The sequence below is a fragment of the Neovison vison genome, chromosome 14 (assembly GCF_020171115.1).
Source record: "Neovison vison isolate M4711 chromosome 14, ASM_NN_V1, whole genome shotgun sequence".
NCBI classification, from domain to species: Eukaryota; Metazoa; Chordata; class Mammalia; order Carnivora; family Mustelidae; genus Neogale; species Neogale vison.
In genome coordinates, this window is record NC_058104.1 from 16692811 (window position 1) to 16710126 (window position 17316).

Sequence of the window (17316 nt, forward strand, 5' to 3'; positions counted from 1 at the left end):
ACAGGGATAATTCATCTAGGGTAATAGGGATGCAGGCAGAGAATGTGGGGGTAGTTGCAAGGGGGTGGGTAGATTTGGTGGTGGAAGGAAGGTGAGGGAGTCTCTTAGAAAGGTTTTATTTTATTATCTTATTTTATTTCTTCCTTTCCCTTCCCTCCCTTCCTTCATTTCTTCCTTCCTTCCTTCCTTCTTTCCTTGACTTAAAACAATAGAAATTTATTATCTCACAGATCTGGAGGCCAGAAGTCTGAAATCAAGGTATTAGCAGAGTTGATTTTTTCTGGAGGAAAGGCATTAACAGTACATTATCTGGGAGGAACATTACACTTGGACTGTTTTGATGAGGAAACAAAAGGCAAACTGAGGACATAGTAGAAGCTGACACCCCCCAACCCTCCCCCCAACCCAGATGGGATATGTGTGACGTTCCTTGCACACTCCTGGCTGCCCTAAAGCTAAGGACAGGAAAAGCAAGGAGTAAACTTGTATAGATCACAATCCTACAAGACAGGTGCCTGCCCCGTTAACAGGTGTGTTAGCAATCTACAGGAACAAGGCATGTCTATCAACACTGCAGCTTCCGGAGGGAAATGTAGATCCAAGAAAATGTCCTTACCACCTGCGGCCGACGGCCCACTGACCGACACTGGACGCGGCAGGGTGTAGTGCTCCTCCGGAAACTCCCAGCTGTCCTACTGTTACTGCCTTGCTGGAGGGAAAACCACCCTAACGGGACAGTGGCAAGGCCTCTGGTATCCTGTGCATCTTTAACACGTGAAAATCCCTTTGAAACTTTCCTTTCCGGGGCGCCTGGGTGGCTCAGTGGGTTGAGCCTCTGCCTTCGGCTCAGGTCATGATCCCAGGGTCCTGGGATCGAGTCCCGCGTCGGGCTTTCTGCTCAGTGGGGAGCCTGCTTCCTCCTCTCTCTCTGCCTGTCTCTCTGCCTACTCGTGATCTCTGTCAAATAAATAAATAAAATCTTAAAAAAAAAAAAGAAAAGAAAAAGAAACTTCCCTTCCCTTATCTCCCCCAGCCCCGCAGTGAATCAGCCTCCCCTCGGAACCCCCGTGCGGCTGCTCCTTCTGCCCATGGGTCCTGTCCCCGTCCGCCCCTCTGAACGTCACCTAAATTTAAGGCCCCTCAGCTTCAAGTGTCTGTCCACAGGCCGCGGGTTCCAAGGACATTTACTTGTCTACACGCCCTCCTGGAAGGCCAGCTGGACGAGAGACGCTGTTCTGCTCGAGCTGCTGTAACCGAGGGAGGCTCCGCACATGCAGGATCGGAGCCTCTGTAAGTGAACTGCTTTTCCTTTAGGGCGGCCAGGGGCGCGCGAGGAACGCCACTGTGTCCCGGCGGGTGCTGTGGGGTGTCAGCCCCGCCCGTCCTCAGAGCCTTCTGTTCCCCCACCACTGGCTTCTCTCTTTGCGGCCGCGCCCTGTCAAAGGGGAGCGTGGGGCCCTGCGTGGAGGTCGGGGCCGCAGCCACGAGGGAGCAGACGCGGGCTGAGGCCAGCGCGGCTGCCGCCCTGCACCGCTGCCGCCCACCCCTCCCGTCCCCTGGGGGGATATGGTGGAAGTTCTCGTTAATGCCTCGGTAGAGGGAAAACCTCGGGAGCGTGACCACGGCAAGGCCTCGGACGTGTCCCCGGTCCTCCAGCACAGGAAGTTCTGAAAATCCCCCTTTTCCTTAGCTCCCCCGACTCCCAAGCGCAGCATGCGTCACCCCCGGGGACCCCGGGGCAGCGGCTCTTGCTGCCCACGGGTCCTGTCCCCAAGCTTTAGTAAAACCACCTTTTTGCGCCAAAGCCAGCTCGGGATGACCATGGGCTCGGCCCCTCACCCCACTCGGTTCCAGAACCACATTAGGACGGCCGTAGGGGGAGGCCCAGAGCCAAGCTACGGCCGCGGCGGGGGCACCGCCAGGCACGGCCGAGGCTTTGCCTGGGCTCACGAGGCGTCCGGCCGAGTCCCTGGGCCTCCCGCTGGCCCGCGGCCCCAGACGCCCCAGCCGGGGAGGGCCGGCGGTCCCCCTGGCCAGGGACCTCGCTGCCTTCCGGAGCTGGGGCGGGACGCGGGCGGGGGGGACCGGAATGCTGCGGGCCCTCCCCGCCGTCGCCACGGGGCAGCGGGGAGCGGGTGCCCCGGGGGACCTTCCGGCCTCGCGCTCCTCCGCCCCCCGCAGCCGCCTTCCACCAAGATGGCGCGGGCGGCCGCGGCGGGTCCCGTGACCGCGCCCCGCCCCCTCCCGCCCCCTCCCGCCCCCTCCCGGCCCCTCCCGGCCCCTCCCGCGCGGTCGGAGCGCGGCGCGGCCACAGTCGCCTGCGAGCGAGCGGCCGGAGGCAGCATGCACCCGGCGGCCTGGGCGGCGCTCGGCCCGCTGCTCTGGGCCTGCGGGCTGGCGCTGCGGGGCGGGATGCTGTACCCGCGGGAGAGCCCGTCGCGGGAGCGCAAGGAGCTGCACGGCCTCTGGAGCTTCCGCGCCGACTTCTCCGAGAACCGGCAGCGCGGCTTCGAGCAGCGGTGGTACCGGTCGCCGCTGCGCGAGGTGCGGGCCCGCGGGCGGGGGCGGCCGGCGGAGCGGCGCCAAGGGCGGGCTGGGGGGCGGGGGGCGGCCGGCGGCCTGCCGGGCGGGGGGCGGCCCCTGCGCGACCCGGCCCGCTGGGACAGGCGCCGCGGCCGGGCCCCGAGCTGGAGCGCGGGAGCGAGGAGCCCTCGGCGCCGGGTCCCCAGCCCTGCCGCGGCGCGGCCATCGCAGGGTTCGGAGAGAGGACGGGGCTCGACCCCCGCCCAGCCGGGGACCGACCCCCCCCAGGCCTCCCGTCCGACTTTGGGGGCGCAGTCGGCCTTCGCGCTCCCGGGCGCGCGACTCTCCTAGACCCCATTCCGCCCTCCGCTCGGCGTTCACGGGGAGGAAGACCGGGGGCCGGGGCCGGCGCGCGCACTGCGAGCTTCCCCTGCAGAGCGGTCCCTGCCCCCCGCCTTCCTCCCGCGGGCGGTCAGTTGACCGTCTTCCTCTTAGGGGCCGCTCACGGGTCCGCTTGTCCCCGGCAGGGTTGCGGCCGGGCTCACCCGGTGCACAGCCTGCCCCTCCCCAGCCTGGCCCACCAGCCCCGCAGACGTTTCTCCCCAAGTCCCACACCCGTCCAGCCACTGTTCAGGAGTCTCTGGAAATCGCGGACGCTCTTCCCCAGGCTGCTTCCAGGCCCACTGAGCTGTCTGTCCCCTTCGTGCCTGGCCTTGTACCCGAGGGGATCAGGGGGTTCCCTGCCAGGTTCAGGTTCACCCAGTTGGGCCAACTTGCCCTCAGGCAGTATCCCGTGGGCCCCAGAAGGCCTTCCCTGACCCCACGATAGTTCCCGCCACCCTCCAGACTCTTCACAGAGCTGACCACCTGCCTGCGGAGGCCTCGTTTTATTCCTGGCACCTAGAGCGGCCTTGTAGGTTCGGGGCACACTGTCCATTACGTGTCTGAGCGACCAGCATCCGCTTAAATGAACTCCACGAAAGGCATCAGTCAGGTGCTGGCAGAGAAGGACAGTGATGGGGCGCCTGGGTGGCTCGGTCCGTTAAGTGGCTGCCTTTGGCTCAGGTCATGATCCCAGCATCCCAGGATGGAGTCCCACATCAGGCTCCCTGCTCAGCAGGGAGTCTGCTTCTCCCTCTATCCCTCCCCCCTGCTCGTGATCTCTCTCACTCTTTCTCTCAAATAAAATCTTTTAAAAAAAAAAAGAGGAAGAATGACAATGATGGGACGGCCTGGAATCCCAGGGCCTGGGAGAAGTCATCTTGTCCAGCTTTCTTCCTGCAGGCAGGCTGTGGGAGGACCTGGCCTCTAGGGAAGGGGGCTGCCTGGGTCCTGGTCTCAGAATCCAAGGTGCTCTAGACCTAACCTCAGCCCTTCTCTCCTCAGTCGGGCCCCACACTGGACATGCCGGTTCCCTCCAGCTTCAACGATGTGGGCCAGGATAGGCAGCTGCGCAGCTTTGTCGGCTGGGTGTGGTATGAGCGGGAGGTGACCCTGCCCCAGCGATGGACCCAGGACCTGGGCACGAGGGTGGTGCTGAGGATTGGCAGTGCCCACTACTATGCCATTGTGGTCAGTACCACCAGCATCAGGCAGGACGAGCAGTCAGGCGCAGTTGCCGAGCAGCTTGGGGCTGCCTGATTCGCAGGGGTCACCTGACAGCCTGCCCCCTGGGGTGGATGGGGGGCACGCTCAGGCCCTACTCTGGGGTTCGTGGCGGGGGTCAGGGGAGGGTTGCCCGATCTGTTCTGGAGCTTGGTTCCTCCCTCTGTGAGTCAGGCGGCAGTCGGCGGGGCCCTCAGGCCCCACATACTGCCCTTCGTGCGGGGGGTGCCAGAGATGGCAGGCACCAACTTGTTCCTGCCTCCCATATCTCCCTGTGTCTGCAGTGGGTGAATGGGGTGCATGTGGTGGAGCATGAGGGGGGGCATCTCCCCTTCGAAGCTGACATCAGCAAGCTGGTCCAGAGTGGGCCCCTGTCCTCCTGCCGCATTACCATTGCCATCAACAACACACTCACCCCCCACACGCTGCCGCCAGGGACCATCCTCCACAGGACGGATACCTCCAAGTGAGCAGCACCCTGCTCCCCGCTCCACCCCACTCACCACCCCACCCATTGGTCTTCCCACTAGGGGCTGTGTGGCCTTAGCAGAGGTGAGGCCCTGGCTCTGGGAGGCCGGGCAGATGTTCCAGCTGAGGTCGAAGGACCAGAGCAAGTCTGTAGTTAGGCATTCTTCTCCCATCCTAGGTACCCTAAGGGTTACTTTGTGCAGAACACAAACTTTGACTTCTTCAACTACGCGGGACTGCATCGACCTGTGCTTCTCTACACTACACCTACTACCTACATCGACGACATCACTGTCACCACCAGCGTGGACCAGGGCACCGGTAAGGGCTCCTGGCAGGACCTTCCCTCGGCCTGCTCCCTGCATAGAAAGATCCTCTAGGGGAGACGCCCTCCCAACATCTCTTCACCCGCAGGCTTCCCATCCACCTAAGAGGAGCTGCGGCCCAGCCTGTCGGAATAGGCACGGGCAGCAGAAATCACCCATCTGGTCTGACCTCATTTTGTGAGGAAAGGGAGCTCAAAGAGATGCGGGGCTTGCCTAAAACCATAGCTCCGGGTCGATAGCTCAGGGTTCAGGAGGAATTATGTGTCTTCCCCCTGTGCTGCCCTCCCTGCAGACTGAGACTCAGGGTGGTGGCCCCAGGGAACTGTCCTCTGTATGACCCAGGCTGTTTCCTTCCCCTCTTTTGTCTGATCTGTCTTGTCCCTTGCAGGGCTGGTGGATTACCAGATTTTCGCGCAGGGCAGTGAACACTTCCAGTTGGAAGTGCGTCTTCTGGACCAGGAAGGCAAAGTCGTGGCCCAGGGGACAGGGTGCCGCGGTCAGCTGCAGGTTCCCAATGCCCACCTCTGGTGGCCCTACCTGATGCATGAGCACCCCGCCTACCTGTACTCTTTGGAGGTAACGGCCTGGGGCTGCAGAAGGCCTTTTGCCCCAACCCAGCAGCTTCGGCTCCCGGTGGTGGGGCGGGGTGTACAGGACAGGTGGTCAGTCAGGCACACCAGGTCTCCTGAGCTTCCCAGTCAGCTGGATCACAGTGTTCTCTGGCTGGCCGCCTCAGTGCTTGGTGAGGAGCCCGGCTTTGAAGAGCAGGCATGGGGCAGGGTGGGGAAAGTTTCCTCCTTGCTGGTGGCAGAAGTCGGGAATTTCCGCATCTCTCAGCTTGTGGGCCCCGCGGTGCAGGTGCGGGGCCTTCCTGCTGAAGGGAGGGCTGTGTGGGGCTCAGGCCTGCAAGGAAGCCCCACACCCGGTTCTCCGCGCTGGCAGGTGAGGCTGACCACGCAGACAGCAGCTGGGCCTGTGTCTGACTTCTACGCTCTCCCCGTGGGGATTCGCACTGTCAAGGTCACAGAGCGCCAGTTCCTCATCAACGGGAAACCTTTCTATTTCCATGGCGTCAACAAACACGAGGATGCAGATGTGAGTTGTGGCCTCTGGACCCCTCGGAGGGCCATTTCCTGTCTCCCCGCCCCCACGGGCCCTGAAGCAATGGAGCTGGCTCGGAGCAGTTGAGCTGGAAACCGCTGCCCGACGGGCTGTGCTGGGGCCACACAGAGCGCTAAGGCGGTGGCCCCTGGGCGGCCTGGCTTCAGAAAGCAGTGCGCGGGGCCGGGGTTCGGGCTCACCCCGCCGTGCTCTGCCCCAGATCCGGGGAAGGGGCTTTGACTGGGCCCTGCTGGTGAAGGACTTCAACCTGCTGCGCTGGCTCGGGGCCAACGCCTTCCGCACCAGCCACTACCCCTACGCGGAGGAGGTGCTGCAGCTCTGCGACCGCTACGGGATCGTGGTCATCGACGAGAGCCCGGGCGTGGGCATCGTGCTGGCGTGAGTGCCCGCCCCGCCCCGCCCCGCCCGCCCTCGCCCCGCCCCGCCCCGCCCGCCCTCGCCCCGCCCCGCCCCCTCCCGACCGCGCCGCTCCCCGTGCCGCAGCCAGAGCTACGGGAACCGGTCTCTGCAGCACCACCTGGAGGTGATGGGGGAGCTGGTGCGCAGGGACAAGAACCACCCCGCGGTGGTCATGTGGTCCGTGGCCAACGAGCCCGCCTCCTTCCTGCCGCCCGCCGGTTACTACTTCAAGTGAGTGCGGCCGCCCTGGGCCGGGTCGGGGCTGAGAGCGCGGATGGGGGGATGGGAGGGGTGGGAGTGCGAGTGCGGTGGGGGGATGCGGGCAGCGGGATGGGGGGACGGGGAACGGGGGTGCGAGGGGGGAGGGGAATGGGGTGGGATGGGGGAGGGGCGCCGGGCAGGTGCCGCGTCCGCCCTCGGCCTGCTCGTTCTGAGGCGTGAGCCGCTCCAGGCGAAGTTCCCAGCCACCCCGTCTCCACCGTCTCCGTCTCTCCGTTGTCCCCACTCCTGGGAAGGCTCGTGTACGTTGAAGGTGCAGAAAACCGCTGGCTGTTGCTTCGGGTTCACTTGTCAGTGCAGTTCGGCTCTGTAGGACCGCGTTTTCCCGGCAGATGACCCTGCGCGGGCCTGTCCGTGACGTACGCGCTCCGACTGCTCTCAAGTGACACCGTTGCCCTAAGTGCCAGTGGCTCCTCCGTCCCCCACCAGGCATGGCCGGGAAGAGCCCCCGTAGGGCAGTGCTGGCAACAGCCGCCCGGTTTGTTGCCCTGCGGGGAGGGTTCCTTGGTTCCTTTTCTTTCTTAGGGTCAGGGTCACAGTTGTAACTAAGCCTGCAAGGGGTGGGTCACTAGCTTCTGGGGGCAGCAGAGACTGTCCCAGTGTCACAGAGCGCTGTGAGCTGAGCTGTGAGTAGAAGATGCGCGGCTCTGAGCCGCAGGCCCACCTGGGCAGAGGACTGCCCGGCACACACAGCCCGGAGCCTTGGGGCCTCAGGCCGTGCTGAACCAGGGTTGGGGGACAGACGTTTGTTGTGGGGCGGGAAGGACTGCAGGCGCCCGGGAACAGGTGGCTGAGGTTCCTACCAGCTGTTCGGGGAGCTGCATGACGGCCAGGGCAGGGGGCAGGCAGCCAGGCTGTGGCTAAGGCTGCCTGGGCCTGAGGAGCTCAGCGAGGCTTCGAGGCTTCCCAGTGACACACAGGCTGTTTCAGAGTGTGGCTTTGGGACTCGAGGTGAGGGATAGCGTTCTGGCTTGGGGAAACCACAGCCCTTGAAAGAGAAGGGCAGTGTGGGGAGGGCTTCAAGGAGAAGGACGCTAGTCATGGGAAGAGAGAAGCAGGCTTAAGCTGTGAATGGGGTGGCCTCCGACAGGTCCCCGGGCTGAGCCCTGACCACAGGCTGGGTCCTCTATTGGGAAGCTTTTTCTCAGGGTCCCTCCCTGATGAACGCATCTCAGCATCAATGTTGTTTCTTCTGAGTCTGGGCTGACTCGCCCGGGCCCGTTAAGTGCCCCGTCACTGCCTCCCAGAGCTCTGTGCCTCCCCGCCATGGTCCTCCCGCCCCTTGTCATCATTCGTGGTGTCTCCTTGTGCAAGTGTCTGCTCCCACTGCTCCACCAAGCTGCGGACGGCCGGGGCTGTTCTCCAGCCAGCCAGGCACAGCCTGCCTCCTCGCACAGACCCCCTGCCTTGTGGAGTTTGTATCCGTCCTGGTCTACACCCACGCATTCTTCCTCCTCCTCTTCTTCTTCTTCTTCTTCTTTTTTAAGGATTTTATTTATTTATTCGAGAGCTCGAGATCAAGCAGGGGGAGCAGCAGGCAGAGCGGGCAGAGTGGGCAGAGGGAGAAGCAGGTTCCCCGCTGAGCAAGGAGGCTGATGTGGGACTCAATTCCAGGACCCTGGGATCATGACCTGAGCCAAAGGCAGACGTTTCACTGACTGAGCCCCCCAGGCACCCATCACCCCAAGCATTCTTGTTTTCAAGAGCTTTTCCAGAGATTGGGAATGCAGCTTTTAGCCACACCAAGTCCAAGGACCCCAGCTTTGGGTGCCTGCACACCCCTGTGACAGCGGCCCTCTCTCTGGGGAGGGGGGGGACTTGGGGATGGAGAAAGATGCTGGGGAATGTGATCTAAGGCTGGAAGGATGTGTCTGCTCCCCTCAGGTCCTCTTCAGGGTCAGGAGGAGAGCAGGGTTTGGGCTGGGAGATGGGATGGAGAGAGAGAGAGAGAGAAATGGCTGTCCAGGGTCCTTCCCGGACTGACGAGCCTGTGTCTTCTGCCCTCCGTGGACAGGACGCTGATTGCTCACACCAAAGCCTTGGACCCCTCCCGGCCCGTGACCTTTGTGACCAACTCCAACTATGAAGCAGACCTGGGGGTGAGCCTGGGGGGCCCCCCTGCCTGTCCTCTCACCATCTCTGGTGCTTGCTAACATGGGCTGCTGGGAAGAGCCCTGAGCACCCGGTCCACGCGCTTTCCTAGACGGTGTCCAGGTGAGGGAGAGCCAGCTGCTGACCTGCCGGGCAGTGACTTCCGAATACAGGCGGGCAGAGCACAGGCAGCTTTCGGTCGTTGTCAGTGCAGACTCCGCATCTGATGCTGCTCAGCTGGCGAGCACTACAGTTGTCGCCGCCCAGGTTTCCCAAACCTGGCCCATTGTCAGAACTTCCACGGGGGATGCCTGGATTCTGAGATTCCGGGTTGTTGCGTCCGGGGCGGCTCTGAGTTTTTAGAAAGTTCCTCAGCGACTGCAGTCGTCACCTCGCTCTGGGAACCACAGGCTGGGATGGAAGGGAGAGCCGGGCTCCCACATGACTGGTGAGCAGCAGCTCCTTGGAAACGACGTGCGCTGTTGCATGAAGCTGGAAGACGTGGGAGCAAGAAGTGCTTCTTCACGAGAGCACTCAAGGCCAGTACTTAGGAGGGAAGTGCAGAGAGAGCAAACATCTCATGGAAAGAACGGAGGAGAAAATGCAACATACGAATATAAATTGGGAACTCTCATTTTAACACGGATGGGAGAGGTTTGTATCCCTGGTGCTTCCCTCGCCATCTCTCGGGAACACCCCTTCAAGAGACTGGCAGACCCCAGCGTGGTACAGGCAGGTGTGGACGTTCTCAGAGCTCAAGTGGCATCTCTTCTTGTTCTGGTCTGCTGTGCGGACAGGGCAGCCAGTGCCTGAGCCTCCGAGGGTCACCAGACTCCTGGTGGGATATGCCGTCTGGGCGCATGTGTCCCCCACAGGCTTCCTTGTCCCACCTGCTGCTTTCAGTGACATACATACTGTAACTGCTCTCAAGTGACACTGTTGGGCAGGACCGATCCCGTTCCCTAAATGCCAGTAGCTCCTCCCTCCCTCACCAGGCACTGTCTGCCACCACTCTTGGGAAGGGCTCTGTCACCTGGGAAAGTTAGACCGCATCAGTCCCAGGGCAGGCTCTGGAGATTGGCGTTGGTTCAAGTGACGGGAGGGACTGGACACTGGCTGCCTAGTGTTCGCCGCACCGTCCTGGGCACTGCCCCGTGTGGACGCGAGGCAGTCCTGCCCGTCCTCTCTGCTCCCTGCCAGGAGGGAGTTTTCTGGCCAGCCCACGGCCCGTACCACCGTCTCACGAACAGCACGGTTAACCAAGGTCTTTGCGAGGGAAAAAGTGCGTCTGTCCTTCGGTTGGGAACTTTTCTCTAGGGCCAGGTAAGGGAAGGCTGGTGGAACAGGAGTGCTACGGAGAGAGGAACAAAATCCAATGCTACGGGCCCTGGGCTGCAGTGGGGCCGGCTCGTGGGGCACCTCTGTGCCTCTCCAGAGTCCAGCTGCGGGGCTCAGGAGCGCCCGTCCAGAATCCGCGCCTTGCCTGATTGTCACTCCTGCCTACATTTGCCACACACGGGAGCTCCTCCGTCGCTTTGTGCTCCCCCTCCCACCTCCCTGCCGGAAGCGCCCCCCAGGCTGTGAGCCTTAGAGCTCTTCACAGCCTTCTGGTCTCTGAGCAGGTTCCGTGCTTTCCTCCTAGGCGCCGTATGTGGATGTCATCTGTGTGAATAGCTACTACTCTTGGTATCATGACTACGGGCACTTGGAGGTGATTCCGCTGCAGCTGGCCACGCAGTTTGAGAACTGGTACAGGACTTACCAGAAACCGATAATCCAGAGCGAGTACGGAGCCGGGGCCATCCCAGGGTTTCACCAGGTGAGCAGTGAGGGGTGTTCCGTTATTTCCTCCCTCTCCAGGACAGAGGTGTCTGCCGTTCCCTCAGGCCAGAACGCTGCGCCTCTCCCAGCCCTCACTGGTGCTGATGACCTCCCTGCGGTTCTCCAGGCTCACGCCGTCCTCCAGGGCTCGGGCCTCTGCCTCCCTCGCCTGGTCTTTCTGGCCTTGTTCCCAGAGAGCTTCCCAGTGACTGCCCGAGTCATCTGAGCAAATCCAAACCTTGGGGGTCCCGTCATTGACACCCCATGGCCCCCACGTTAAGTCCCAGTCCCGGGCCAGAGTAGTCGCGCCCTTCGCTCTCTGCCCTCCCCCAGGTCGTCGTCTTCCTCTGCCTTCGCTCTTGGCTACTGGACTGTTCTCACTGTGCTGGTCGGCTCCTGCTCTGGTGTGGGCTGTCCCTTCTCCTGGGACGCCCGTGTTAGCACCACATTCGCCGACTCCTGGGTTCCCACTCTGTTCAGGCCTCAGGTCTGATGTCCCCTCTTTGGTGAGATGTCCAAGCTGTCCCCTCTGCTTGGGCTCTGTCTCAGCCTTTCTCACCACGTACCGTCATTATTGCTTTGACTCTCTCCTTGGCCAGAGTGCAGGCTCCAAGAGAGTGGCGGATTCCTAGTTACCGTTGCTTCCCAAGCCCTCGGCAGCCTCCAGCGCTCGGAGGATGCTAAATAATACTCAGTAGGGAAATGAATGAAATCTCGGAGCGAGGTTTAATCACCAGCGTTTTCCCTCCCTCTTTCTCTGCTTTTTTATTAAATTTCCTCACCAAAGATGAGATGCTCCTGCGGGGATTTTCTCCTTTGATTTCTGGAGCCACAGCCAGGCCCCCAGCCTCCCCAGCTCCCTCACACTCACCTGTCACAGATGTCAGATTCCGTGTTGACGCACAATATGCTTATCCTTGCTGGGTCGGGCAGCCACCCGCCCAACTGTATTTCTCCACTCAGACCCTTAAATTCATCTTGCTTACACGGGAGGCCGTTGTGAAGACAGGTGGGCGAGGGGAAGTAGCTTACGAGAACAATATATATTCGTACCAGCCCTTCGTCCTGAAAAGGTCACGAACTCGGAATGATTAAGCAGCTCAGTCTGCATATAGCGCTGATGGGACCGTTTGCGGGATGGAATTTTTTTTGCAGTGCGACCAGTATGGCCGAGTCGATTTAGTTTAATTCAGAATTCAGTCTTAGGTTTATTTAGCCACGCGTGGCGAGCATTAGGCCAGGCAGGGTTGGTAAGAAAAACTGCGTGTGGCCCTGCCCTCACATTCGCTCGAACCAGAACAAAACATGGTTCTGTGGTAACGTGACGCTACATCAATGCATCCTATGTAGCGCTTTAATCCTTCTCAGTGGAACAGAAAGCCAGAGCCTGCAGCGTTTTGTTCTCTTGCGAAAGGAGGGAGACACTGCCTCCTTGAACCTTGAACTTGCAGTGCCCCCAGGTCCCCATGGGAGGAAGGCATCTGAACATTGTTATGTCTCAGTACACCACAGGAGGCGCTCTCCACGGAACACTGAATGAGCCCCCACCACCTCTGCCTTGGTGACCCTTGTCATCAAGTGGTGGGAGCTCCAGTGTCTCCTGGGGAGCCTTGTGGGGCGCCGCGCAACACCCCTGCTAACCGTCCCCCCGGGCCCCAGCCTCGGCTCCACACTCCTGTTGACCCTCGTTACACTTAGAGCCGGAGGGCCAAGCTGCAGGGGCAGGGATGCTCCCACCTTTTCCGCCTGAAGGCCAAAGCTGCCAGGGAAGCAGACTAAGTGGTGACTTGTGGAATGGGTGGGTGCTGAGTAGCAGCCACTCACCTGGACCAGACCAGCTGAATGTGACGTGAGGGCAGTGAGTCACCCTGGTTCTCCAGTTACACACTGGCAGCTACTTAAAACTTGAGGTTTAAATTTATTATTTGGGGGAGTCAGTCATTAAGCCTCTGCCTTAGGCTCAGGTCATGTTCCCAGGGTCCTGGGATCAAGTCCCACACTGGGCTCGTTGGTCAGCAGGGAGCCTGCTTCTCCCTCTGCCTGCCTGTCCCCCTACCTATGTTCACCCTCTGGCAAGTAAAATCTTTAAAAATAATAATAATAAATAATATAAATAAATGTATCATGTGAAGACTTATTTTTACTTTCCGTGTAGCTCAGCTTTAAGACTACACCGGTGAATAGAGATGGAAGAGTAAGAGCAAGAAAATACCAAATTCTGTTGATACGTAAAGAAGTTACTAACTCAGGTTCTTTACCAAAAATCCCTGGTCTTTACTCCGGGCTACCTCCGCCCTGGCTGTGTCTGCACCAGCACTAGCACGTCCTGCAGTCACTACAGCCGCTGGGAAGTTGGGTGTTTTGGTTACTGTCACGTGGGTCTTCATTTTTTCTAACATTTACAGTTGCGTCAGTTCGCCTCTTCCGTTCTCCCTGTGCCTTGAATTCCAGGATCCACCTGTGATGTTCAGTGAGGAGTACCAGAAGGCTCTGCTGCAGCAGTACCACATGGTTCTGGATGAGAAACGCAAAAACTACGTGGTTGGAGAGCTCGTCTGGAATTTTGCCGACTTTATGACTGACCAGGGTGAGTGGCAGTTCGGGTTAAGGAATGGACCGTTTCTCATTCAGTCTGGTTGGCCTGTTCGTTCGGGGCAGTTGGTTGTAAGAAGCGCTCATTAGGTCTGGCGGCATGAGAATTTCCTGGGAGAAGCAAGTTGTGTTTAGCAAGCAGCAGTCACTTGCCTACTTCCCAGATCATTTTATGGTAAGAAAAAAAAGAAGCCAACAGAAGAGCCTATTGTCTTGAGGCAAAAATGACCAGCTGAACCTTAGTCTGTTTCACAACAGGGTGAGGAAATATCAGACCTTGTATTGGATTTCCCTGTGGAACGCACCCCTTATTCCAGAGTCGGGTGCAGAGCCTGGGAAACAGGGTATTTCATGTGTTTTCCGTCGTTCCCCCGGAAGAGGCAGCTTTACCGAGCACAAGCAGGCGTCGCAGTGTTGTGCACGTGGGAGGCTCTAAGTCCGCATGGTCGGAGGTGGGGTGACAGGAGGGCCACTTCAGCTAAGTCGCAAACGAAGGGACCCCGTTTCCTCCTGTGCCTCCAGGTGTTACAGCCTGTAGCCCAGCCATCTGGGGGGGTGAGGAAGGGTTTGGCTCTGGTGGGAATTAGAACGTGTCACCCAATAGGGAAAGACAAGTCTGCGGAAGGGGACAGTTTCATTAAAAACTGGAATGGAGAAGGGGGTAAAGAGGAAAAGGAAGGAGAACGTGAGCCTTTCCGTGTTCAGCAGAGGGGATCAGTGGCTTCCGCAGCCTCGTTTGGCGAGTGGGCGCGTCGCTCGTGTCCTGGGGCAGAGCCGCGTGACCGGACGGGTCACCTGGCTCTGGGAGGCCAGCAACTGCGCACGACGGCGCGGGCGACCCGGGAATCCATCTGAGACAAGTCTTGTCGCGGACGGACCTTCCGTTCAGCAGAGGCTGCGCACAGCGGGGCCAGAGGGGACGTGCCCGGAGCCTGTCGCAGCTCGGCTCCTCCCCGGCTGAGCCCGGCCGCCGTGGCCCGAGCAGCGGGAGCCCCGGCCGGCCTGGTCCCGACGCCGCCGCTGCCGAGACGCCCGCCTCTTCGGGGGAGCCGCCCCGCGCCCCGCCAGTGAGCCGCGGGGAACGCCTGTTTCCCAGAGAAGAGACGTCACTCGGGCTGTTGGTCCCCCACAGACGCAGACACAGCGCCGCGGGGAGCCGAGGAGGTCGGGGCAGCGGTGGTGCCGCCGCCCGCCTCTGAGCCCGCCTCAGGCCGAGCCGCCTGAACCGCGACAGGGCGCTTCCGCTGGCGCCCCGCGTGGCCCCGGGCGGGCTCCCGCGTGGCCCCGCACGAGTCGCCTGAGACGCCTTTGCCTTGTTTTCAGCCCCGCAGCGAGTGATGGGGAACAAAAAGGGGATCTTCACCCGCCAGAGACAGCCCAAGGCGGCGGCGTTCCTGCTGCGGGAGCGGTACTGGAAACTCGCCAACGACACGCAGCGCCCCCCGGCCGCCCGCGGCTCGCAGTGCCTGGAGAGCGGCCTGTTCCACGTCTGAAGCTCGCGCCTCTGCTCCCGCCTGGTGAGGGCCGCCTCCTGGTGAGGGCCGCCTCCCGGCCAGGGCCGCCACCCCGCGAGGAAGAGACCGAGCGCCTCCCGGGCCGTGCGCGGCCGACCCTCGACGGTCCGCCGGTGGCGAAAATAAAGGCTTTTGTTGTACGTGAGTCAAGAGTTGTCTCTGTGGAGGCGGCTGTCAGGCCCTGAGCGGAATCACCGTGTGAGCCTGAGGAAGCGCCCCGAGCGCTCGCTCGCGCCGGAAAGCGCTGGCGACTCTGTTCCGGGTGGGGCTTGTTCCGTCCCAGGCCGGGCTGCGGCGCCTCCACACACCGGCACCCAAGTCGGAGGAGCCGCTTCCGCAGGAGCAGGCCCGCCGCGCTCGGGGAGCCGCCTGGAGTCTGCGGGAGAGGCGGCGCTTGAGTTCGCAGACCGGCTCCGTCCAGTGAGTCTGCGGGGAGGCTCCCCCTGGCCGAGCAGCAGGTCCGCGCCCCGCTTTGCCCGTGAAGCTGACAGACAAGCGGAAGGAAGCCCGGGTCCGGAGGGAGCTCAGAGGTTCCCCGTTCCTCAGGACAGGGCTCCGGCCTCTGCCACAGTCCGGTCTGGACGGAAGAGGACACGCGGGGATTAAAGGCCCACGGGCCCGTCACCTCTGGCTCCAGGGAACGTGACGGGGCCGTTTCCAACCGGCTGGGCAGGCAGACAAGCCCTCCAGGCCTCTGTGCCTCGGCGTGAGGCCACCTGCCCTGCGCCTGGGGGATGGTCTTGGGTTTTCCTTCTGGAATCATCCACAGGCTCCATCTCGCCGAGTCCGGCACAGCGCTCCCGGGGTTTCAGATCAACCCTGGCCTAAAGCTCTGCGCCCTGCGAGAGAATTCCTGTGGGTGCCCCGTCAAATGGGGGACCGTGACCCAGTGTGGTTCTTAATGCGGAACTTGTCTCACTCACTCGTGGGTAGTACTTCACTTCTCAGCACATCCCTGTTTTTACCCTCCCTTTCCGAGCTCCACAAGAGGGACAGTAATGTCATCTTCTAGTGGCCCTCTTTAGACCACTTTTAAGGAACGTGAGCGTGGTAGGTTCAGACAGGAAGTTAGGGATTCTCGGGGTCCCACGTTTCTTGGGACCACTGAACTTCATTCAGTTCCTTGAAGGTTGCAAGTTCCAGGTTACATTTAACGTCTGGGAATTGTTAGGGTCCGTGATCAAAGGAACGAGACTGATACAAAGCGAAGGTCAAGCAAAACTTTATTTCGCGCCAAGCATCAGGAATCAAACGACCGGTCAGAGCTACCTCTTACGAAAAGGTGGTGACGATGATCCCAACAAGGTCACTTCCAAGAAGGCCACTCCAGACGAGGCCGCTCTAGAAGGCGCTGCTCCGCAGATGAGGCCGCTCCATGATTGGAGCCGCTCCCAAGAAGAGGCCACTCCCAAGACAAGGCCACTGCTCAATGAAGTTGCTCCCCAGACAAGGCCGCTCCCAAGAGGCCGTTCTGGACAAGACCACTTCCTGGATGAGGCCACTCCCAACGACGAAGCAGCAACGATGACAGCAACAATGACAAGGAGGACAACCCGGATGACACAGACTCTGCTCCCCACGATGCTACTCTGACCAGGCTTGTACCCGGAGGAAGCCACCACTGCGGACAAGGCCACTTGTGGTTCGGGGTGGCGAGGCATTTTGCGGCGAGGCTGCTGGTGTCTAGGAGCCGTTGGCATCTCAGGGCTGCTTGCGCCTCGGGACGGCTGGCGTCTAGGGGCTGTAGGCGTTGGGACTGCTGACCGCTGGACCGCTGGCGTCCAGGGTCTGTAGGCGTCGGGACCGCTGACCACGGGGCTGCTGAAGGCAGGGTGGCCAGAGGCTGCAGGCTGCAGGTGGCGGCTTGGGGCCACGGGAGGCGGGACCACCGGAGGCGGGGCCTCAGGCGGCTCGGGGCCGCCGGAGGCTTGAGGCTGCGGGCAGCATCTCGGGGCCGCTGGAGGCGGGACCTCAGGCCGCTCGAAGCTGCAGGCAGTGGCTTGGGGCCGCCGGAAGTGGGGCTGCTGGAGGCTGGAAGCTGCTGGCGGCGGCTCGGGCCGCCAGAGGCTGGAGGCTAGAGGCTGGAGGCTGTGGGTGTTGGCTCCGGGCCACCGGAGTAGGGGCCTCAGGCGGCTCGAAGCTGCAGGCGGTGGCTTGGGCTGCGGGAGGCTGGAGGCTGCAGGCAGCGGCTCTGGGCGCCAGAGGCTGTTCCGCCAGAGGCGGTTATAGCTCTTACAAGAGCTGTTACAGCTCTTCCATTCACCGCCGACTCCCCTGCTCTCCGCCCCTGCTCTCCGCCCGACTCCACCGCTCTCTGCCGACTCTTTCCGCTGACTCTCCTGCAGCAGCCCCCGGACAGCCTGGCAGAGCAACCTTTATGGGGGTGGCTGAGCCCCGCCCCCACACAGGCGGCCAATGGAATTCCAATTTCCCCAGTGGATATACATATGCCGCACTGATTGGATGTCTCCACCCAGTCTGCCCCACCCTTACACTCAGGGTCCACAAGCAAGTTCTTCTGGGAGGGGCAGACCCTTACAGGAATGACATATAATTCTCTACTTGAAACATTAAAA

At 61.3% G+C, this 17316-nt stretch overlaps 1 protein-coding gene across 3 annotated transcripts; it reads left to right on the plus strand.

The window, feature by feature from the left end:
- The first annotated feature begins 1221 nt into the window (after positions 1-1221).
- Positions 1222-14885, plus strand: GUSB (glucuronidase beta). Of its 3 annotated transcripts, none has more exons than XM_044232618.1 (12): positions 1222-1290; positions 3910-4095; positions 4413-4594; positions 4775-4917; positions 5311-5498; positions 5865-6017; positions 6244-6422; positions 6528-6674; positions 8737-8821; positions 10456-10632; positions 13086-13221; positions 14550-14885. In XM_044232618.1, the coding sequence occupies exons 2-12, from the start codon at positions 3928-3930 to the stop codon at positions 14717-14719; spliced, it is 1728 nt and encodes a 575-aa protein (XP_044088553.1). In that variant the 5' UTR covers positions 1222-1290; positions 3910-3927; the 3' UTR covers positions 14720-14885. The 3 variants fall into 3 exon arrangements, with proteins under 3 accessions (XP_044088553.1, XP_044088552.1, XP_044088554.1); XM_044232617.1 differs by lacking the exon at positions 1222-1290 and adding an exon at positions 2320-2544; XM_044232619.1 differs by lacking the exons at positions 1222-1290; positions 4413-4594; positions 4775-4917 and having other exon boundaries at positions 4029-4095.
- The last annotated feature ends 2431 nt before the right edge of the window (positions 14886-17316 follow it).